Below are 22,634 nucleotides of genomic sequence, written 5' to 3'. Positions count from 1 at the left end.
GGGAGGGGAGGAGAAGGAGAAGGAGGAGAGGGAGAGGGAGAAGAAGAAGAAGAAAAAGGAGAAGGAGAAGGAGAAGAAGGAGAAGAAGAAGAAGAAAGACACATAGGTGCCATGTGTGGTAGAGCACACCCTGATCCCAGCACTCGGGAGGCAGAGTCAGGAAGCTCTCTGTGGCTAAACCAGGGCCAGCCTGGTTTACATAGCAAGCTCCAGGACAGCCAGAACTACATAGAGAAACCCTGTCTTATAAAAAATCAAAAGAGAAAATCAACAACAACAATATAGGCTTGAGATACTTAGTGGGACAAAAACTATTCCAAGTATTTCATTAGCAATTTTAAATATGAACCATAGGTTTTATATATATATATATATATACATATACAGAGGGACTCAACGCTTAGTCTGTGTAAATGAGCAGTGTGTCAGTCTATACTAGGTAAGGTGCTGAGCTTGAGGCAGTGAGCAAGACCAGAGCCTGCCTCTGGGTTCCTGGAATTTACAGTAATTGAATAATCACTCAGACGGGTGCCTAGGTGCAGAGAGGGCTTAAGCAGTGTAAAGAAAAAGTGGGGCTCTGAAGCAGGAATCAAAAAGCTTGGTTTGGAGTTGGATATGGTGGCACACTCCTGCAGTTCCAACACTTGGGGTTAGAGGCAGGAGGATCACAAGTTTGAGGCTATTCTTGGTTATATATGGTGGTTCAGACTAGCCTGGGCTATGGGAAACCCTGTCAGAAACAAAACAGATTAAACAAACCAACCAACCAACCAAGCCCCCCCACACACACACACATACACACACACATACACACACACATACACACACATACACACACATACACACACACACATACACACGCACACACACACATGCATGGGGGAGGGGTCGCTAATTTGGACCCAGGCAACCAGTCAGGCTTCCCTGAGGACTCACTAGACTGAGGTAACTTGGTCAAGAATATCCTAGATAGAACAGCACACACAGAGGCCCTGTGGTTAAAGGAAATCCCAATGTTTTCAGACTTCTGAGGCAGTTTTGGAGGTGCACAGAGAGTCAGGTCAATTGCTGGATCTAGGCAGTGGGTCTGGGGGGACTTGGGAGGGGCCTCACACAGCCCCACAGGACCACAGTAGGCATGAGGAAGCTGAGTGTAGACATTTAACTCCTGAGGTGGAGACAGGAGGGGCGGAAAAGGGCAGAGCTCCACCAAGCCTTTTCCCACAGTGTAGGGAAGGGACGGGGAGAGTTTCAACTCCTCCACGGCCCTCAGAGTCCTGAGAATATAGTCCAGACCACTTGAGCAGACTCCACAGGAGCCCAGACCCTTGTCTGCCTCTCCCTGCCTCCCTCCCCTTGCTCTTCCCCTTCCTTTTCTGGACTCTGGGCTCCAGTCTTTCTCCAGGCTGGGCTCTGTTCTCTCTCCTTCTGGGCCTGCTACCTCACGCACCCCTAAGGGCCAGCTTCCATGTCCCTTCCCTGACCTTTCTGGGACTGGTTGGGCTTGACTAGGATATCCCCCCCCCCCCCCCGCTTTATATACCAGCTAGGGCTGCCTGCTGCAGCTCTCTGAAGAATGCAGCCCCTGAAAGATGACTGGGCTTATTCCCACCAGACATAATCTGGATTTTCCACGTTGAGAGTGAAGGTGGTACTTATTTCATCAGAATGCAAAGTCCCTGAAGATAGCAGATACACTTCTGTCTTCACAGTAGGACTTCTATTCCTAATATAGAGAGCAGGTCCGTAATAGGAAGATGGGCCCCCCAAGACTGGGCCAATTTTCTCCTCCAGACAGGGATTGTCTCTGCCATCACTTTCCTAGTGCTGAGACTATTCCTCCTATCTCCTTGGAGTTTCTCCTCTCCTCCACCATGTCATCTTCCTTGTCCACCCCATCCGTGGGGGGTGAGAGACAAGAAGGCTCCTGTCTCCCTGGTGTCTGACTCTTGGCTGGGCCCCACTGGCCCCGCTCCCTTGGCCTGGAAGACGGGAGGTTTATTTGCTGTTCTTCCTAGAAGAACAAATCCTTCTCTTGCCTTCCAGAGCAACCACAAACCACTCCCACGAGAGGACCTGGATAATGGACCAGAAAGTAAGAGGACCAGTTCTGACTACTTGCCTCACCAGCCTCGGAAGGGGCACAGCTTAGAGCCGGGGGTCCTAGAGGCTCCCTGGCCAGAAAGCCAAAATCTCTGGTTAGGATCTTCACAGAGTCTCAAGGGAGGGGCCTCCCTGCCTGCTGGCCAGGCCAGTCAGTCTCCTGCTGGGCCATCTGGACCCTGATCCTGTGTGTGTGAGCTTGCGTATGAGTATGCTTCTGTGTCTTACAGGCCATGTGGGTGGCTGGGAGCTGTGGGGTCACGACCCGGCCCTCCTAGCAAGCCTCTGGCTCCCCTGTGGTCAGTTTTACTCTGACATCTGGTCCAGTTCACAGCTGGCCAGCTTCCTGCATGGCAGTTTTTCACTTTCCCTCTCTGAGATCTGGGAGCAAAGGCCTCCTCACCCCGTTCTTCCTCCCCCCTTCCCCCTTCTTGACTGCATACGAGAAGTTACTAGGTTCTGGTCAAAACTTCTAGAAAAATGGACAGGAACTAAGTTGGAAATTATAAAGGTTAAGGGTTTCGGGGGAAGGGCCGCTGATTTCCGCATTTAATCCCAACTAACAAAACGTGATTATTTCCAGAAAAAAAAAAAAGTCTCTTGGCATCATTTTTCTTTTTTTTTCTTTTTTGCTATTTAATGGTCATCACGTATGTTTTATGTGTAGGTTTTGGGAGGGCCCAAGAAATGATTACACAGGATGCAAAGGGAAAGTATCAGGGAACATGAAGAGGTCTGGATCTCATAGTCACCAGCTGGAGGGCCAGAGGTTCCATCTTGGCCCAAAATAAGGCTAGAGAGACCCCCAGAACCAAACACATGCTAAACTGGGCCTGCAGCTCCTCCCCCCCACTCAGCTTCTGGGGGAGGAAAATAAATACACAAAGAATGTCCCACTTCCCAGGTGTCTGGGGAGGGCCAGCAGGTGGGGTCCTTCTACTAATTGCAGATCGAGGTCCATAAAAATACCACCCGAGCACAAGGCTCCTGGTTTCCTTATAGGGCTGGGTGGACCCTGGGTGGGGAGGGATGGCAGTCAGTCTGTGCATACCCTTCTTGGGGCTCCTTCATGCTAAATAGAGGGGGAGCCCACTCATTCCAACAGCAAGCAAAACAGAACAGGCCAAGGAGCCAGGTGAAAGCGCCAACCAATGAGCCCTTGTGCCCCTTCTTGGCCGTGCCCAGGAAATTGGTCCTTTGCAGGGGCCATGAGACTGAGGAGAAAGTTGCCTCAGACTGGGGGACAGCATCTGCATTTTCTCGTGTTCTCACAGCAGCCTGCTTTTCTTCACTGTTTTCTGGGTGCAGCCAAAGTTGGGCTTCAAGAAGGGAAGGAGAGGGAGCCGTGTGAGCATTCCTCCACACACAGGCCATTGGAGACTGACGAACGGGGATGGACGGATGCACGCCAGCTCAGATGCAGCAGTTCTTGGCCTGCCAGAGCTGGGAGGTGAGGAAGACAGCCCCACGAAGCTCATCTCCGTTCCCTTCCATCTTTCTCTGGCAGCCAGCGACTCCGAGCAGGATCTGGTCTCAGCCCAAAGAGAGCCATGGGGGGAAAAACATGATCTTTCTCTCTCTCTCTCTCTCTCTCTCTCTCTCTGTCTCTCTTTGTGTGTGTGTGTGTGTGTGCTTGTGCGTGTGTGTGTGTGTGTGTGTGTGTGTGTGTGGTGTTGGATTATGGGGTGGGTCCTTGGTCCCTGACCCCTAGGGTTGACTCCAAGGGCCATTGTTGGCTTCAGGCTTATGACACGAATGAGGGTGCTAACAGATTCATCCCTCCACAAACTACCTGTGGCTAAGCCTGACAGACAGAGGAAGGCAGCACCCCACTCTCCAGGACATTAGCCCGACTCCATCAGGACAGGCCAATGGAACAGGTTTTGAACAGACAGTTCATCTGCACAAGGGTTGGGTAGGGGCCTGGAAGTGGTAGAGGGTGGGGCAGACGCGGTTTCCAGATGTTTCCCTGAAAGTCACTCCATCCCTGCCAACAAGCACACTTGACGCCCTCATTCAGAAAGGAGTGTGTCAGCCTACATTTGATCTCCCTGATGTTGGGTGGCCTAGGTTAGTCCCTGCCTCTCTCTGGGCTTTACCATCCTGTGTATAAGAAAAGGAGTGTGGACTGGGCTCCAAACCTGCTTTCAGTTCAGATAGGCCTGTAATCCTCTTCATCTTTGGCCAGAAGGGAGAAGGGAGGGGTTGAGGAAGGTCTGGCCTACCACAATGCCCCCCCCCTTTTCTCCAGTTCACAGTGTGGAGTCCATGGCTCTGGTTCATTAGTACCTCCTGAGTCTTAGGGGTGCCCCTGTTACCTTCTCTAGTGTCAGACCCCTAGATCTGACACAGTTAATGTGTAGAAAGAAAGGAAAGGCCTGAGATGGTCACAGGGCAAGACAGGCTTGGGGTGGTCCTATCTCTCGCCGGAGAGGGAGTGTAGTCAGAAGCAAAGGTCCCCTCAGGAGCAGCAACGGGGCTGTGGTTTGGGTAGCGGGACACAGAGGCCCTACACAGAGATGCTCGGTTCTCACTGTTGGGCCACCCCAAGGGAGAGGGGGGCGGCTCTGTGGGGCTAGAACATCAGTGGTCGGAATGTGGGACAGGACAGGGGCTCCCAGTCGGTGAGCTCACACTGGGGACGTGGCAGTGGACTCGCTGCACAGGCTCTCCACAATGTCAGCTCTCTGGATACGTCGCAGGGCAGCTAAAAGGGCATCGAGCGTCGCGCTGTCCTGGGCACCCCAGCTGGCCAGCAGGGCTCGGACTGGGCAGGCCTCATGGGTAAAGGAGTCTATATGCTCCGGCTGGTAGCCCAGCTCGCCTGCCAGATGTCGCCAGGTGTCACCATTGAGCAGCTTCTCGACCTCCTCACGCTTGGTCAGGGGCAGGCTACTGTAGAGGTTGCCATCACCCTTGAGGGCTGCAGAGAACAAGGGATGTCAGTTCCTAACCCTGAGCCCTCTCTCCTTCCGTGTTCCCTAACCCTGAGCCCTCACTTCCGTGTTCTCTAACCCTGAGTGAGCCCACATTCCTTCCATGTTCCCTAACCCTGAGCCCTCACTTCCATGTTCCCTAACCCTGAGTGAGCCCTCTCTCCTTCCATGTTCCCTAACCCTGAGTGAGCCCTCTCTCCTTCCGTGTTCCCTAACCCTGAGCCCTCATTTCCGTATTCTCTAACCCTGAGCCCTTGTTCCTTCCGTGCACCTAGCAGCTTGGGCCAAGACCCCAGAAGGGCCAAGGCACTTTCCTCCAAGTCTAGAGTTAGAGGCAGAGAGATAGCCAAGATGAGGTCCTAGATGGGGCCTGGGTGGGAGGGACCTAGGTCCTGCTGACTCACTGTCCTTCCTACACCCTCGGTGCTGGCACCATCCTTTCCACGCAGTCCCCTTCCCCCCAGCAATCATCAAGGCGAAGTGGGGAGGGGACAGAGCACTCCAGCTCCAGACAACTGCAGCAAGTGTCCTAGAGCCTGGCTCTGGGCCGCTAATTAAGGTACACACTTAAGCACTTGTTTCCTAGAAGTCCAGGGCAGGAGGCTAATTGCAGCCACTTTGGGCAGTAATTAACCCCCCCGGGGGGGTGGGACAATTAACCTGATGAGTCTGGATGCTCCAACTTATAAAAGCCTGCATTTCCCAAGTCATCCCAGGAGAAAAAACAACAACAAAAATAAAAAACAAAAACCTTCCCCTTTCCTATGTCCTATGTCCTATGTCCCTGACCGGACTCAGCCTCTCCTACCCTGGTACCTACTGGTCCCTCCTGGAGTCTAATCATAGCTACACCCTCAGTCTTTTGGCTTCTCACTCACCCTGGCCTGAGGCAGTCTGTGTGTGGGTCTGCTGGTCATGCAGGCTCTGACTGTCCACAGAGATGCCGCTGTCGCTGTGCAGTTTCTCTCCCTCTGGTGGGGGTGTCTGGTTCACCGGCCGGCTGTTGGCTCCTTGTTTATTTTGCTTGCAGCTGTTCCATCTGCAGCCCAGGGACAGGGGATAGGCCAGGGCTTGGGGTGAGGATTTTATCAGTGCAGCCAAAGTAGCTGTGCTGCCGACTGAGGCCGGGAGTGTGGCAATGTCCCCAAAGTGTCTAAGGAGCTTATTTTTGTATATGATCTTATCCAAAAGGCTGAGAGGCGATAAGATGCTCATTTCTGCAGGTGGGTGCGTAGGTACACTCATGCGGGTGCATAAACACACACACACACACACACATACACACACTCTGAAAGCCCTGCAAGGGTGGAGGAACTTGGTAAACATTCAGTAAATGTTCACAGAACCAACTACACAAATAAATGACTTCCTAGAAATTCCATTTCTCCCTACTAAAATACTCCCATATGTGAGCAGCAATCACACACTCACTTACACACACACACACACACACACACACACACACACACACACACACACATTTCCTTGGCAAACATAAGCAGCAGCAACAACAAAAACTCTGAAGATAAGTGTCCATCAAGAGCGGACTGGCTAAGCACATTACAGTCCATGTCTGGTGCTGTTGAATGAGAGGCTGTAAATGATCAGATAATCTTTGTTCTGAGGGAAGCTGTCCTGAGAGGGAGTAAGAGGGAAAAGTACATTGTAGATGGTGAATGGTGTGTTCCCACCGAATCGTTAGAAAAGTTCTTCATGTCTACATGTAATTATAAAACATTCATGTGTGGGTATATGTGTATGTATATGTATGTATGCATATAATGTGTGTATATGTATGTGTGTGTATATATACACACTCTAAACAGCTTAGGAAGTGTTATCCCAAAGAGATTTCCCACAAGATGTGCAGGATTTGAGGAGATAAATCGAGGCTTTTGCTTTTTGCGTTGGAAGCTGTTTAGAAGTCTTGGGATTGGAGCTATTGCTCAGCGGTAGGAAGCAGGCTTGGCATGTTCAAAGATTTGGGTTCCATTCCTCAGCACCGCAAACAAATTCAGTCTTGTTTGCATTTGCTTTTAAAAAGCATGGATCACTTTGATGATTTAAAAACAAAATACCAAAGGAAAAGAAAAGAAAGAAAAAAAGAAAAGAAAAACGGAATGGGACGCACACTCAAAGCTGAAAATGCCTTCTGCGAGTTCTTCTGTCTTGAATTCCTTGATGTGGGTCCCACAGGAGCCCAAGGGTAACAAGGGAGTTTGGGAGTGACAGGAAAGCAAGGCAGACTTAGGAAGAGAAGAGACACATGCAGAACCAGGAACCGTGGGGGGAGTGGGGCTCAGGGCAGGGATGCAAGTAGCCAGAGGAGGTGGCAGGGACTAAGAACAGGAGGAGCAGCCTGGGACTAGGGAAGAGCTGGAACCAGGACAGAAAAGAAAACCATGTAATAACACACATACACTCTCACACATACATATCACACACACACACACTCCCACACACACCGTACACATACACACGCACGCGCACACACACATACCACATGCACACACAGACACTCCCACACATACCACACACACTCACCCCCCCATATATATATGTGTGTGTATATATATGTATATGTATATATATACACACATATACTCACACACTATATACAAACACACCACACACACTCACACACCACACACACACCACATAAACCACATGGACACACCACACACACTCACACACCCCACACACACACATATACCACACATATACTCACCACACACACACACCCCTCCACATACACACATACACCCACACACTCACACACACACTCACACACTATACACATGCACACCACACATATACCACACATACACACACCACATATACACTCTTACATACCACACATATACACACATACACACCATACACATACACACATACATACACACACACTATATGAGCACACACACACATACACACTATGTGGACACATACACACACTACCACACCCAAGAGAGCATGAGATAATGATGGAGGATGAGGTTAGGGTTGAATTAAGGGTGTGTATGTTTCCAGGTCAAGGTCGGAGCAAACATCTCCTATGTCATCCTCAGTGTGCCCCCTCTTACCTCTTGAAAGCAATATAGGCCACGAGGCCCACAACCACAGCAGCCAAGATGGAGCAATAGACAGGAATGAGGTTGTCAGCGGTGCCTCGGGTCACTACAGGCTGGGAGCTGCCCATCACAGTGGTCACCGTATCGGCCACCGTGCTGGCTATGAGGTCTCGCTCTGGAGGTGCCTCTGGCTCCTGGGTGCTGGGCGCTGTGACGTCAGAGCCCTCCGGGGGCGTAGACCTTGTGATCCATCGGCCAGGGATCTCTGAGGAACAGGGCCACAGGAGTTAGGACCTACCCAGGCCTTCCCCTTAGTTCCAGCTTTCTAGGGCTTCATCATGAGCCTCCAGGCACACAGGGGCCAGGCTGTTACGCATGGGCGTGGAAGCTGGGACTGTGCACATGCAGTTTAGAAAAGAAGAGCAAGAGCTGTATAACAGGAAACTTATATCAGTACGGGGCCTCGATTTCCCCATCTAGAGAATGGGCTTTCTGAAAAGAAATGGTCTCTAAACAACTTTTTGGCTTAGACTGTGGAACCAGGATTCTAGTGTCTGTCAGCAGCCACGCATGAACACCAAGAAGCTTGCGTGGTGTAGAGTCTCTTTAAGATGGAGCAATGACTTAATTGCTTTGAGGAATGGAATTGCTCTGGCCTAGTGACCACAGCCTTCAGGAAGGATAGGGCACTTAGAGCTGATCAGAGGCCTGATCAGAGATACTGCCCGGCAGGTGGTACTCAGTCCCTTCCTGTCTCAGATGCTCCAGGTCTAGGCTGGCACTAGATGCATAACTGGCTTACTTCACCCCAGCCAGTCCTTGAACAGTGGCCAGCATGTTTCTTGTGACGCCTGACATCCCCACCCCCAAAACAGCCTAGCCCTGGCACCTAGAGAAGAGTGGGTTAGACAGCTGGCACCCTTGTTAGCAGGAAGCAGACAGCTGGCAGAGGGAGGGCCTATGAACTAGACCCTGCCTCAGAAGGAGCAATTCTGTGCTTGGCCACCCATCTAGGCCCGCTCATGCCATTTGGACATTGCCAGCCTTCCTGGCAGAGGCTCCAGCCCCTCTTGGCACTAGTGGGTGGGATTTTCCATTCTGCCACCCAGCCAGAGGCAGGGCTAGGGGTTGTAGGCTCTGGATGGTGGCCTGGGGGATACTTGTCTGGGCAAAGCAGCCTGTCCTATCCATTCTCACTTCCCACGCAGGGAAAGCAGGGAGGGAAAGCAGACAGGGTATGCTTGTAAGGTTAAGGGGAGGACACTTTGCTACCCAGCTCTGCCCCGCCCAGTCTAGAGTGTGCCCACCCAAGCTGGAGTTAAAGCTGCCCACTAGTCCTCTGGGTCTCCCTGGCTCGGGACAGAGATGCTTCAAAGACCCCATTTTCAGCACCTTCTGAGGGGTAAGGTCCCCAGATGTGAGTCTGGAATCCATTTGACTGGCAGTGTGGGGAAGGTTGCCATCTGCTGCCCAGTTCCACCCCACCCCCATCCCAGTACTGGGCAGGACTGGAAGGAGAGGGTGGGAAGTGGGAGAGACAGCCCTGTCTGGGCATTAGACGCTAGAGGACCTTCTTATGATCCGCTAGGGTAACAGGGAAGGTTGAAGGTGTAGCCTGAATCCAGAGGTTGCAGATGTGCCTCAGTTTAGATTGACAGTCCTGCCCCTGAGGTTGATGTGCGTGGGTGAGCGATACAGAAATGAAGGAGCCTCAGAGAAGGGCTAAAGGCAGTGTCGAGTGTCCAGAACACCTCCCCTCACCCCCGCCCCAGCCTCTCTGATAGGGTTGGAGACGAGATCCAGATGTAGCCCTGTCCTCTGACGTTCCAACCCGCTAAACACTTGGCAGGTCCTGACAGCCATTTCCGGAATGGGAGCTATCAGGAAGAAGAGGGAGCAGGTGACCCCTCCTAATCTTCAATGCGGTAAGGAGACCGGGCGTCTGCCCCAAGGCTGGGTGAGTCACCATGTTGACACCTGAAATGTATATGCGGGCGAGTATTTAACATTGGACAAGAGTGGGCTGCCAACCCAAGAATCAAATTCCATTTCCTGAAAGGGATGTTTGGCCTCAGGGCCAACATTTAACCCTTCAGACGTTGGAACAGAAAGAACAATATAAGGATAAATGTTACTGGGGGGTCAGGGGGTGCTTTCTGCCAAGATGACTGAGAAAGAAGGATTGCATCTGGGAAGAAATGATTCCCTGCAAGACAGAGCCTGCCCCTTTTCCAGCCAGGTCCTCCCTCTCCTCTAATCACACCCCTGACCTTGCGCACCACTGGCTGATCCAGACTTGCCCACAGAACTGTGCTTCCTGCTTCCTGCTGCCTAACTGCTGAAGCTCTCTCCCCGCTCAGCCTAGCCTCTGAGGCCATTTGCCTGTCTTGACCCGTGGAAATCTCTACCACAGCCACCCTGGGGCCTCTGCCCCATCCCTCTCCACCTATTCATCAAAGAACTGCAAGCATGTTTAGAACCTCTGTGTAGCTTGCCAGCCTCCTCTGCTCTACTACTAGAGCAAGCTCAAGTCTGGGTATGGAGGAGGCCCTGGCTGGTTGTCAGGACCCCTCCCCGGCCCCAGGACAGGGCATCTGTAGCTTCTATTCCACAAGAGGCCGATGGAAGGCAGAAACTGTGTTGCCTCCATCAGGATCGGGAATCTCCAAAGCTGCGGCTGTCTTCTCCCTCCAGGTAACCACAGGCTGGGTTACCATGCTCCTCTCATTGGTCCTGTCAAAGGCCATTCCCTCTCCGGGAAAATTAGGGACATCCCTGAAGGGGATGCTCTTGCCTGCTCAATGTGAGGGCAACCTGAGGTTCGAATTCAAAGACAAATAGATCCATGGCAGGCCACCCGCTGATGAGCAGAATGAAAACAAACAAACAAACAAACAAACAAACAAACAAACAAACCAATACCAGCTTTCCTGAGCCCTTGGAGAAGAACACTACTAGTGACCGTGGTGGCTGTACCCTGGCTCTCAGCTGCCTCCTCCTGTACCAGGATCTCTCTATCTCTTTCAGGTGAGTTATCTGGATAAGGCAGGCCCACAGCTTTCTCTTGTCTACAGCCCTCAGTAGAGGAGAGCCCTCCAAGCACGCCCCACATTATCGTACCTCTCCCCCACTTGCCATGCCTCTTTTGTCCCCTAGAACCACTTCCTTCATTATCTGGCCTTTTTTTTTCAACCAACTCCATCTCATTAAATGGCCACAATGCTTCTATCTCATCTCCAGACACCTCGAGGGGAATGTGTCACTCACCCCAACAACCTTATTGTGACCCTACGGCCATCAGAAAACACTTAGGTCCAGAGACGGGAGTGATCCCCTGGTGTCACTCGGGGCTAATTTGATTTGGGATGCTATAGCCATTATCACCACCCACATCTGGCCTCGTAGCTGAAGGCACCTCACTCCTGTGAGTCCCCAGCCTTACTCCAGAGCAGAAAGCCTGCTCTAAGCTGGAAGGAAGCCTGATTCAGACTCTGGCATCTATGGCGCCTTCCAGATGCTGTTTGTCACCCATATAATCGCTGAGAGAGGAGTTAGAATGACTTCTTCTAGTGAACAGTAAGCCGGGTCTTCCCAATGTCAGTCCCAAGAAGGAATTAGTGGAAAAGATTTTGCTGTGAGGTTGAATCTAGAATCACCACCTCGGTGCTCTTATCAAGAATGTGTTACTAAGCCTCAAAGTAGGTGCTTACCGGATGAAGGCCAGCCTAGGCCCTTATGACCTCCAGAGGTCGCCCTTCCTCATGAATCTAGCTCTTCACACCCACCCCACCCAGCCTGGAACCATGCTCACCCTCGCATTCGGCGTCAGCCCAGGGCGTGCACTCGCGTAACTGGCGCTCAGTGTCCTCACACACCGTGCAGGGTAGGCACGGGTCCACGTGGTTGGCTTCATCTGAGTATGTGCCCTCTGGGCACTCTTCACACACTGTGTTCTGTTTGTCCTGGCAGGAGTACACGAGTCCTGAGCCCACCCCGCACACGCTGCAAGCCTCGCAGCGCCCAGTCTCCTCATCCTGGTAGTAGCCATAGGAGCATCGGCACACGGCATCGTCTGCCTCCACACAGGGAGCGGACATACTCTGCAGGCCCAGGCACTCGGTGCATGGCTTGCAGGGCTCGGTGGCGCTCACCACGTCAGAGAACGTAACACCTGCGGACAACGACACACATAGGGAAGCATTAGGGGCAGAACTTAGTCACAAGGACGGTGTTTGAGCACAGGCATGTGAATACAGGACTGGAATCCCTCTGTCCCCATCCCCAGCTAGGACTGCTGCCTCTGTCTCAGCGTCACCTTCTTATTGACACTCTCTTTGCTGGAGTCCCTCACCCTCAGCCTGAGAAAGCTGGTTTGGCACCTGACTGGGAAGGAGACCCATTCTCCAGGTCTCAGAAGAGTCGGCAGTGGGGCATCCTGAGGTCCCAGCTGTTTAGGTAAATTCCTTGTTCTCAGAGAGTTCCCAGACCTGTACCCTAGTTCCCAGCACAACTAAAATATAATATGAATGGTTCCATCCAGCCTCACACACTGGCCAGAGGTGAGCCTGTGCCTGAGTTGTCTTTTTGGCCCTCTTCCCAGGGGGTGGGAGAGGGCAGCTCATGTAGGCCTGGAATGGAGGGACAACAGAATGGCACACTGCTATACCATACTGCCTGCACCTTACCATGCTGCCTGTTCAAGGGCATGCATGGCTCTAAAGAGCAGACCAGTGCTCCAAGGAAGACAGTGCAGGTACAGCAAGAAAGATGGGAGACACTTGCAGGCACAGTTCCCTGGCCCTTTCAGTATAAAGGGCCAGTTCTCAAGCATACCCTCTAAAGGGTCATATCCTGGAGACTGTGTGTTAGGTGAAGCAAAGGACAGAATGAAAGGGGTCGCAGTGGGGACAGGAGAGAAAACAGAAGGGGAGGGGCCTGGGTAACAGGTCCATTTCCAGCTAGTTCTTACAGAGGTACCTTGCTTCCCTTTCCTTGGTATCAGGCAGATCTGACTTCCAACTCACTTCCATGACTCACTAGCTCGTGACGCCTGCCTCCCAAGTGCTGGGATTAAAGGGTGTACCACCACCCCAAACAATCAAACAAACAACAACAACAAAAACTAAATAAGACACCCACACCCACAGGGTTGTGATAAAGAATGTGATAGACCCCGTGATGAACAGTAGTAAAGATCGTTGGTGGTTGAGACACAGTCGGATGGCAGAAAGCACTTGGCAGGACAATCTCTCCAAATGAGAGGGTGCTGTGTGGGGGTGAGGGTGGGGACAGGATGGAAAGAGCAAGTTGGCTCCTGGGAAAACACAGAGCTGAGCCAGATGACTCCTGGGAGCAGGTTGTGGATGGTGTGAAAACTATGGTCTTTTGTTGGCAGAGCATGAAGGCAGGAGCTTAACAGGCTTCCTAGTGGAAACGGGTTTGTTTTTTTGAGGATGGAGGGAAAGTCCGCTGGGGTCCCCAGCCCATAAAGTAGGCTTGTAAAAGCAGCCTGTTAACACAGCTGGAGGGGAGTGTGGCAGAGGAAACCCAAGGAGGAGGAAAGGGGGAAGGAGAGATGCAGGGAGGCTGCCCCGCCCCTCGCCCCTCTCAGAGTTGCCCCTGGCTCCTGGCGTGTTTCCTAATTCCTGGCATGGCTTTCCCTGAGTCCCCAACCCACCAGCTGTTGAAGAAGGGTACACAGGAGAGAGAGGGGTGTGGCCTAGGACACTGACACCCAGGCAGTAGGGGGCAGTACTCCTGGCTGATGTTCAGTGCCTTAGGACAGAGACTCTGTGAATCTGAGGTAGGTAAGGTACCACCTTCCAAGAGGGCAGAGCCTTTCCATCCAGCCCAGGTGTCCCACTGCTGGGGACAGGGCTACAGAAGTCACAAGCACAGAGATAGAAATGCAAGTGTTTGAAACACTAAGGAGTCGGGTTACCTGAAGGCTGGACAGACTCGGGAGAGAGCATACAGAGGTAAGAGAGGACTGGCTGGTAGGCTCAGAGTTCCCCTCCTAAGGGGACTACAATGCCTGGAAGATGTAGCATCTTCCTGGCAGCAGACAGGGAAAGAGTTCTTCTGCCTTGGGGCCTGAGGCAGCCGCGGAACAATGAGGTATCTAGCAGAAGAGACTGAGACTCCTGGTCCCACAGGGCACAGAACTCACACGGGGATGAGAACAGAGCTGTCATCTGGCCTCTCCCTCCACCAGTGCTGGAAGATGAGCCTCTCTATTTCTGAAGGAAATGCCAGGCAGCTCCACTCTGCAGTTCCCACCCCATGCCATCCCATAGTAAGGACATCCTTGTGCCACAGCCCCTATCCCTCTTGACATCAGAAAGCTACAGCACAGTGGCCTGGAGGAGAGGCAGCCACACCCTCCCAGGATCCCCCAAGGTCAGTTTCCAGGGCAGCCAGGATTTGATCCTTCTTCCCCTCCCCCCAAAGCCACAGAGGGTAGGTTGCAACCATTGATCTTGCAGCACCGAAGGTATTTTTAGCTGGGCTGAGCATCAGTTCCTTCTCCCTGCCTAGTTATACTCTTCTACCAGCCTCTCTGCTTGAGGGGGCTGGGAAGGGGGACCCCTCTGGGGATCCCCCACCGGATCCCTTCCTCCCTCGGCACACTCCCTTATCCATTCAGCCCCTCCCTGCTCCTCTTGCTTTGTATCCCACCCATTTCTGGTACCCGTACAGAGGTTGGCAGGGGATCTGCCAGGAGGCAAAACCCTTTCAAGCTCTGCTCTGTGCATGCTAAACCTTCCCCTTTTGCCACCCTAAGAGACTCACTGTCCAGGCAGGGTTCACACACGGTCTGGTTGGCTCCGCAAGGCTGGGCCACACCTTCGCCCAGGTTGCAGGCTTTGCAGCACTCTCCACTGTGGGTGTACATGCCTGTGGGACATGTCTCCTTGGCACCTCCGAAGGACACCTAGGTGGAAGGAGATCACAAGGTCAGCCTGGCAGGAGCAAAGGGGGTGTCTTCCAAGGGATCAAACGTCTCCCTCTTAATACTTTCTATTAGAACCACCTGGGCTGGGATGAGCTCACCCGGGAGGCATTAGGAGGATCAAAGCTGGCAGGAAGGAAGGCTGGGGGGCAGTGGGGAGCGTGGGGGGAGTGGGGCCCTTGACTGCTGCTGGGGTGTGAGGTCACAGCCTCAGTGGCTAACCTTCTGCAGAGTTCACCTTAGGGTTACAGCCTCTCCTGGAGTCCTGAGGATACACCACAGGAGGAGGGTGAGACCTATATCCAGAATGGCTGGGCAGGTTGCAGCTTGCACAGGGCTCCTAGCCAAGGGGGCCAGTGGAGTTGAAATCTGGCCCAAACTCCATTTGCTAACTTCACACCTGCAGGGCTGCAGTTACCCAGAGGCAGGGCCCTTTCCTAAAAAGGGGAACAGGACCCTTCTCCAGGTCTCAATCCACATATTAAATATCACAATTGAGTTGTCTATGTCCAAGAACAGAAGGCAGAGAGGCCTTGGGTTCAAATATTGACTCTGTACTGGAGGTGTCTGGCCTGCCCTGGGTTTCCTTTGGGAGTTTTCACTCCTCTGCAGATAAACACAGGGACAGTTTGGTGCCAGGGCAAAGACTGATGGGCAAGTCTGGAGCCAAGACAGAGAGAAAGGGACGCCTGTTATTAGTGGCCAGCTCTCACCAGCCAGCCACTCTGTTCTTCCAGAGTTGACTTCCCCGTCCTAGCCTAACTCCATCCCCTCCCCTCTCCTCCCATGTGGCCCCTGGGAACAGAGCTGGATGGGGGGGTGGGAAGGGGAGTCAGATTCCTGCCACTAAAGCATCTTTGCTCATGGATGGAACGACTTAGCACCAGATTCCCCCGAGGGAGGGGCTGTTGGAGGCTCACTTTGTTTCTGTTCCTTAAAGAACAATCTTAATGTCTAATAAAACTCCAAAGCCTTCTCTGCAGGCTCCAGACCTTGCGCACACACACACCGCCAACCCCCCCCCCCCCCATTTGATGCTGAGCAATTTGGGCTTTGGTCGTGAGACCAGAGAGCTTTACAAGATTGGGCATTCCTCTCCTGCTTCCATGCTGGACCGATCTTTGCCAAGACACAACATACACACACACACACACACACAAACACACACACACACACACACACACCACTGTGGTTTCACCAGAGTTTGACAGAAAAGTAAACAGAGGCAGGAGAAAACACTGGGTGATGCCCTAGGGGCAGAGTGGTCTCCATACAGGCAGCAGAGAGAGTCCGGGCAGCACCGGAAGCTGCCACCATCTCTTCCCAGGTCCTGGCAGTGGGAGTGCTGGCTGGCAATGGCAACATCTGCAGACCAGGAGCCCTGAGGTACTTGAGGCAGGCTTCTCCCAGAAGCTGAGATTTCAGAAGGGTCTGTTCTGATTTCCTTTCATCACATAGAGCTCGGCTTAAATATTACTTCCTCAAGAGAGTGTTCCTATCACCCCTACCCCTCCCAGAGTAGACAGGCAGAGCTATGGACTGAGGTTGTCCTGGTATCTCATGCCCTCTCTGGCACATAGTAGGGAGCAAGTGTACATATTTGTTAATTTAAGAACAGGAAACTGCCATGTGCCTTCAGTTACCTGGAAGACCCACTCTGGATGGCTATGTGTCCTCAGGGGCAAAAGTATACTATTGTCCCCCAGTGCATTTCTCCTCCACTGAGAGGGGAGGTGGCAGGGGTGGGGGTGGGAACTGCAGGGTGGGCATTGTCCTCCTCCACCTCTGCAGCTTCTCCATCACAGGGGCACCGACTGTTAGCACCAGCGATGACCCAGGGCTGCAGTGCCGCAGTGTTCTCATGTCCTCCATCCCAGATGAACACATTTTTGTCATTTTGTCAGGTTTTTGATAGTTTTCCTGTCCCTTCTCTTCCTGTCAGGGTATCAGTTGTCACTTCTTGCTCCTATCGCAGTATGACCGGAAGAGTCCCTCTCCCAGAACCATAAAGTGTCAGCTCTAATGGAATCTTTAAAAAATGATGCCACCGGACCGGGTAAAAATCTGGCTGGGAGCCAGGTGCACACATGCCTGTGATCCCAGCATAAGGGAGGTCAAGCAAGGAGGATCTGAGTTCAAGGCCAGCCAGGACTACACAAAGAGAAGTAGAGATGAGGGAGAGAGAGACAGACAGACAGACAGACAGTCAGACAGATGGAGGCATGACTGAGTAGAAGCTTACATGGAAGGAAGAAGTGCCCCGAGTCAAACACTTGGCATAATCACTACTCAGTCCCGCATCCCTGAGGGCCAGAGTGACAGGCCGGGTTTTAATTTCTCGCCCAGTAGGTAGGCATGGCAGCGCCTGCCTCAGCCTGCTGCTGCAAATGAGTGCGTGCGTGAGGATGGCCTCGGTGTACTTTATAACCTTTCTTTTCTGCCCTCCACTGTGTGTTGTTCCCTTTGTGGATCTGGGGTGTGCACTGCCACTCCTCTTAACCAAGGTCAGCAGAGAGTTGGGAGGGTGTGCTTTGAGGGACCGCCAGGGGCTGTATGATCCTTGTCAGAGCTTTGGGCAAGCACCTCTGCCAAGAACCTGTTCACTCCCACTCCTCCCCACTCCTCTCCACTCCTCCTCTCTCCTCCCTGCTCCTCCCCTCTCTTCTCCACTCCTCCCCTCTCCTCCCCTATCATTCTTTCCCACTCCTTCCTTTCCCTCCCCACTCCTCCCCATTCCTCCTCTCTCCTCCCTGCTCCTCCCCTTTCCTTCTCACTCCTCCCTCTCCTCATTCCTTCCTCTCCTCCCCACTCCTCCTCTCTTCTCCCCCTTTCCTTGCCCACTCCTCCCCTCTCCTCTTGTCTCCTCCCTACTCCTCCCTTCTCTTCAATCCTTCCCTCTCCTCCCCTCTCCTTAGGCTTCCTCACTTCTTTAGAGTTGAGGCCACATAATTAGTATTCACATCGGTACTTGGTTTATGTTCCCTCTGTCATAAAATCCTAGATTTGCCACTAAGCAGTCTGTGATGCTGAGCATCTTATTCTTCCCGAATCTCAGTTCTCCCATCTAAAATACTTAGCATGGCTCCTACACTGGGTTGCCGTGAGAACTGAATGGAATCATGTGCAGATCCGTCTGGGTAGAGTGTAGCAGGAATTCAATCAGTGGTAGTTGATGAGGAAGTAGCTTGTCTTAGGAAGTATGAGCTGCTGCCCAGGGAAGACTAGGCAGAAAGGAAGGCGGCAGCCAAGCAGGAGCGTGTGACTAGAGTTCAGGCTAATTGCTCCAAACTCCGATCCAAATTGATCAATTTATCAAAGTGACAGATCCATTTGCCTGTAGTTATATCTACTGCATTTATTCATTTCAAAGTTGATAGCATGACTTCTCCATTTTTCAAAATGTTTACGATCTATTTATGTCATTGCGGGACTGGCTGTCAGTGCTTGGATGAATTGGCTTTTTTTTTTTTTTTCATTTGGATAAAACAGAAAACACACACACACACACACCAGGGTTTGCAACCATATGGATGCTTCCATGGTCTCAGTCCTGACCATTCATAACAGCTTCAGAGAAGGCTCCTCAGAGAATAGAGCCTGGTCACAACCATATGGGGTAGGGGTTTTCCAATATCTGGAGAGCTTCAGCCAGGACTAGGCATTGATTACTGCCCCACTCCTCACCCTTTGGAAAGCCACTGAGTCATGAGTATGAGCTTCCTTAAGGAAGCTGCCTTATGCGGACTTGAAGATAGGGTAGGACTCTGCACTTGTAGAACAGGGGAGTGGCTAGGTTCAGAGCCACAAGGCAGCAGTTAATTTACCCAGCCAGAGGCAGTTCGGGACCACACCCCCTCGCGTGATCTCTTAAATTGGTGGGAAGCTGAAAGGAACCGAGCATGAGAAGGAAAAACTAAGTCAATGACCCCCGGCTTCCAACATGCCCCCTCTGCTTTCTAAGTTGGGGAGCCTGGTGCCCTGCCTCAATTTCCTGGGGGATAAGCTTCCTCGACTGTAAGATGGGAATCACTAAATTTACGTTGCTGGGACCTATGGTGTATATAACGTCAAAGTACTTTAGACAGGGCAGGTCACACAGTAGGCACTTCACAGATTTTAGTGTGTCCTCCCTTCTTACTCATCCCTCTAGGGAGGAGCCAGGTGCTACAGGCAGACTGGGCTGACCAGGTAGGGTGGAGCCCTGACGCTCACGCTGCCCATTTGCCGCCTATGCTGCTGCATCCCTATTAGGAGCATTAGCCAGCCGGGCGGCTCCGGTTACAGACGTCTGAATGACAAAGTGCCTCCATTACCGGCGCGGCCGGCCAGCAGACTCTGGTTGCGCTCTGGTTTCAGCACTCTCGCAGCGGCGCAGGAAGAGGCTCGGTCCGCGGCGGAACACAGAACCGGCTCTAACCGAGTAGCCTGGGGAAAGCAGAGATGGAAGACAGAGCCATAGGGGCTCAAGTCCAAAGGTTCTGTCAAGGTTCAGTGGCCACGCCCTCACCCCTCCAGGATCAGAACCACGCAGCGTCTCAGGCCCTCTTCCCTAGCCAACCTTAACAAGGACCAAGAAGCACCTCTAATTAGAAGCGTTAGTTAGCAAACACTCTTGCAGTCACTCCCAAGTTCCCGGAGGACGCCACAAAGACTGACAGCTCTAGGGAACCATGTTTGAGCTTGAGAAGGTTTTTCCATTCGCTTGCCTCCATATCCCACCTCCTGCCTATCTTTTGGGATGGTGTCACCCATATCCCTGCTGTGAAACGAAGCGGACCAGCTGCCGCCCCCTCCCCACCTGCGCGCGCCCAGGGAGTTCAGAGCTGGAACGAGGTGGCCATCCAGCCACACGACTCTGGCTTATGAGATCGTGACCAACTTGCTTAAACTTCGAAGTCCCTGCCTCCTTGTCAGTAAGATGGAGATGGGGGGGGGGTACAGTGCTCGGATGTGGAAAGGGTGGAGGGAAGAGTGAGGAGAGGACGTCACTTTCATTGCCAACCTTCCTTAAGATCTGGTCAGAAACACTCAAGAGTACTCAGGTTCATAGAAGGACCTAACGACCTTAGCCGGAGTTAGTGTCTCCGAACAGCAATCCGACAAGGATCCCAGGCATCCAAGTGGCCCCTGTCTCATTTGAGAAGCGTTCATTGACTTTTACCGAAAGTCTGGCCAGGTGTGGGCGGGATGGTGATCCTGTTAAGTTCTGGACCGGAAGGAGCGCGGAGGGCTCAGGGCTGGTGGCGGCTTAACTTAGAAGGGACTAAGTGCGCAGCCCTAGGCGCGCACGCAGCTCCCAACAGCAATCCCTCGTCCGCAGTGCCCCCTGCGGGTCGCCTGGGGTTTTTGCATCCCCTAGCTGTGCGCTGCCGGAACCATCACAGCCTTGAGAGTCCCAGCGCTCCGCATCTCGAGAGCTGGCCCGCGTCTAATAGGGTAGGGGGATGCCCCGGCTCTGTCTCTCCGGGTCCACTGCGTTGCTTCAAACCGCGTGAAAGGTTTGTCAAGGAACTACCCTGGAAGCGGATTTGCCATAGTGAAGTGAGCGCTCTCTTTCCTGCCTGGGATGCCCAGACGCAATTCCCGGACTGGGCGAGGCCGCTAGAAAGAGCGCTAGAACCCACGCGGGAAACGTCTGTGACTGGGCTGTCCTCATCGCATCGTCCTTGAGTAGACAGACAGGCGGGGCCCCGAGCACTTTAGGGTATGCACCTTCTTTCCATTTCTCTATCTCTTTTGTGGTTGTCTCTTTTCTGCCCTCCATAAAGCCCACTTCTCTCTCTTCAACCTCTCTGCCACTCCCGAATCGCTCCTTTCGACGCCCCTCCCCCCCATTGTCTGGCCGGTCCCCATTGTCCATACTGGGTCCCCTCTGCCTCCAGTCCCTCCAGCTGCCTCCCGCATTGTTCCGTCTCTAGCCCCTCACATCTTTAGTGCCGATCTCTTTCCCTTCCTTCTCTCGCCCCGATTCTGTCCTACAACTCCCCAGGGACTAAGATGCTAAAGAGAAAACTCCCTTCGGGATCCCAGAATTCACACGCTGTCGTCAAAAGAACCCAGGCGCCCGAGATTCCCAAACCTCCCTCCACCCCACTCGAGACTGCTCCCAGTCTCCTACACCGCACCCATCGTAGTGCCCAAGAACCACCACCAGCAGCAGAACCAAGAACCGGTGTCGTTGCAACAGTCCTGTCTGCATCTCTATCCTGGGACTGGGTCGCCTCTGCGCTCTGAAAGTCCTAGAAGCTAGGAGCGCCCCTGTGGGTCACGGTCCCGCAGCTCCTCCGCCACCCGTTGCCAGCATCTGGGACCTTAACGTCTTATTCTGTTCCCTGGGTGGTGGCACCCACATCCCCTTGGGGTTCAGCTCTTTGAAAAGGTTAACGGAGGTCCCTCCTACTAATCACTTACCCCTAGAAGCAGCAGCAGCAGCAGCAGGCGCAGCCGGTCCATGGCGCTGCAGGCAGCACCTGCCCTCCTCATTGCCCGCCTCCGGCGACAGCGCTCCGCTTCTAGCTCAGTCCGCTCTGCGGACCGATGGTGCTGCGCGCTGAGCTGAGCTGCGCTGCGCTCCAGCGCCCGCTGCCCGCCGGAGCTGGCGGAGGCTCCACTCGCTCTGGCTGCTAGCGGGCGGGAGCAGCTGGGTGAAGGCAATGCAGCAGCCCCGCCTTCTCCCCGCCCAGCCCGCCCAACTCCCCCCCCCCCCCAACCCCTCCGGAACCGCGCCCGCCCGGCTGCCTGGGGTGGGGAGTCCGGAGCAGTCAAGTGAGGCGTGAGAGGAGCCGCACCCGTGTGCCCCGCTGTGGCTTCTCAGTGGGCTGCCCCAAGTACCCAGGGCACCTCCGGTTATGCTGAGCGTCAGTCTCAGATGCTTCGGATCCAACGGGGGGGGGGGGGGCGGGGGGGGCATTGCTCTCCTACTGATGAGGCCTGTCTTGGGGTTAACTCTCTTAAACATCTTTAGCCTAATTGCCTATCTAGCCCTTATTCCGAAAATGAGGCTGCCCTCCTTTTATGGTTGGATACACACCTTATTCCATTCTCTCTCTGTTCCAACTTGTGGAGGGATATGTTCCTTGGGGCCTTCAAGGTGAAATCTATCCCAATATCATAATTTGGGATATCTGTCTGACACTGTCTCTCTGTCTCTCTGTTCCTGTCTCCCCCTCCCCTACACACACACACACACACACACACACACACACACACACACATGCCAAGCACGCATCGTATCACAGAACTCTACCTCCAGCCTTTCATGAGCTTGAATAAGTCACAGGTGTGCACATAAAACCCAGGAATACACAAACACATCACAAGCTCACCTGTACGTGTGTGTGTTGACGTACTGACATCTGCCTATACCATCCCTCAGGCATTCATATAAACCCACTCATCCTACAAGGGCTCCTAACACAGACCAGACATACATCAATGCACACAGGATGACATTCACATATACACTCCTACACACTCACATGTGTACACTGCACAGTGGTAGTCACACAAGCCCACATCTGTATTTTGCCCTCAAGTGCACACACACACACACAGACACACACAGAGTATACA

General features: G+C 53.0%; 1 protein-coding gene across 1 annotated transcript; it reads right to left on the bottom strand.

The window, feature by feature from the left end:
* Positions 1 to 2,731: 2,731 nt before the first annotated feature.
* On the bottom strand, positions 2,732 to 21,667 carry Ngfr (nerve growth factor receptor). The gene is made up of 6 exons (XM_021177000.3): positions 21,474 to 21,667; positions 14,903 to 15,044; positions 11,922 to 12,281; positions 8,123 to 8,375; positions 5,918 to 6,078; positions 2,732 to 5,026 (listed from the first exon to the last, which is right to left on the bottom strand). The coding sequence occupies exons 1-6, from the start codon at positions 21,543 to 21,545 to the stop codon at positions 4,734 to 4,736; spliced, it is 1,281 nt and encodes a 426-aa protein (XP_021032659.1). The 5' UTR covers positions 21,546 to 21,667; the 3' UTR covers positions 2,732 to 4,733.
* Between the last annotated feature and the right edge of the window lie 967 nt (positions 21,668 to 22,634).

This window comes from Mus caroli, unplaced genomic scaffold, assembly GCF_978045245.1.
Source record: "Mus caroli unplaced genomic scaffold, Mus_caroli_1 scaffold_13, whole genome shotgun sequence".
NCBI lineage: Eukaryota > Metazoa > Chordata > Mammalia > Rodentia > Muridae > Mus > Mus caroli.
The sequence above is the reverse complement of the archived record's forward strand: the minus strand, read 5'-3'. Positions and strand labels throughout refer to the sequence as shown.

What these genes read in the sequence shown, in the direction of transcription:
- Ngfr (XM_021177000.3), bottom strand. Translation starts at nt 21,545, where the DNA reads ATGAGGAGGGCAGGTGCTGCCTGCAGCGCCATGGACCGGCTGCGCCTG. An exon ending in GTGTGAACCCTGCCTGGACA is followed by an intron (nt 12,282 to 14,902) that starts GTGAGTCTCTTA and finishes CGTTGTCCGCAG; the next exon opens with GTGTTACGTTCTCTGACGTG. An exon ending in GCCTATATTGCTTTCAAGAG is followed by an intron (nt 6,079 to 8,122) that starts GTAAGAGGGGGC and finishes CCTGGGCTGCAG; the next exon opens with ATGGAACAGCTGCAAGCAAA.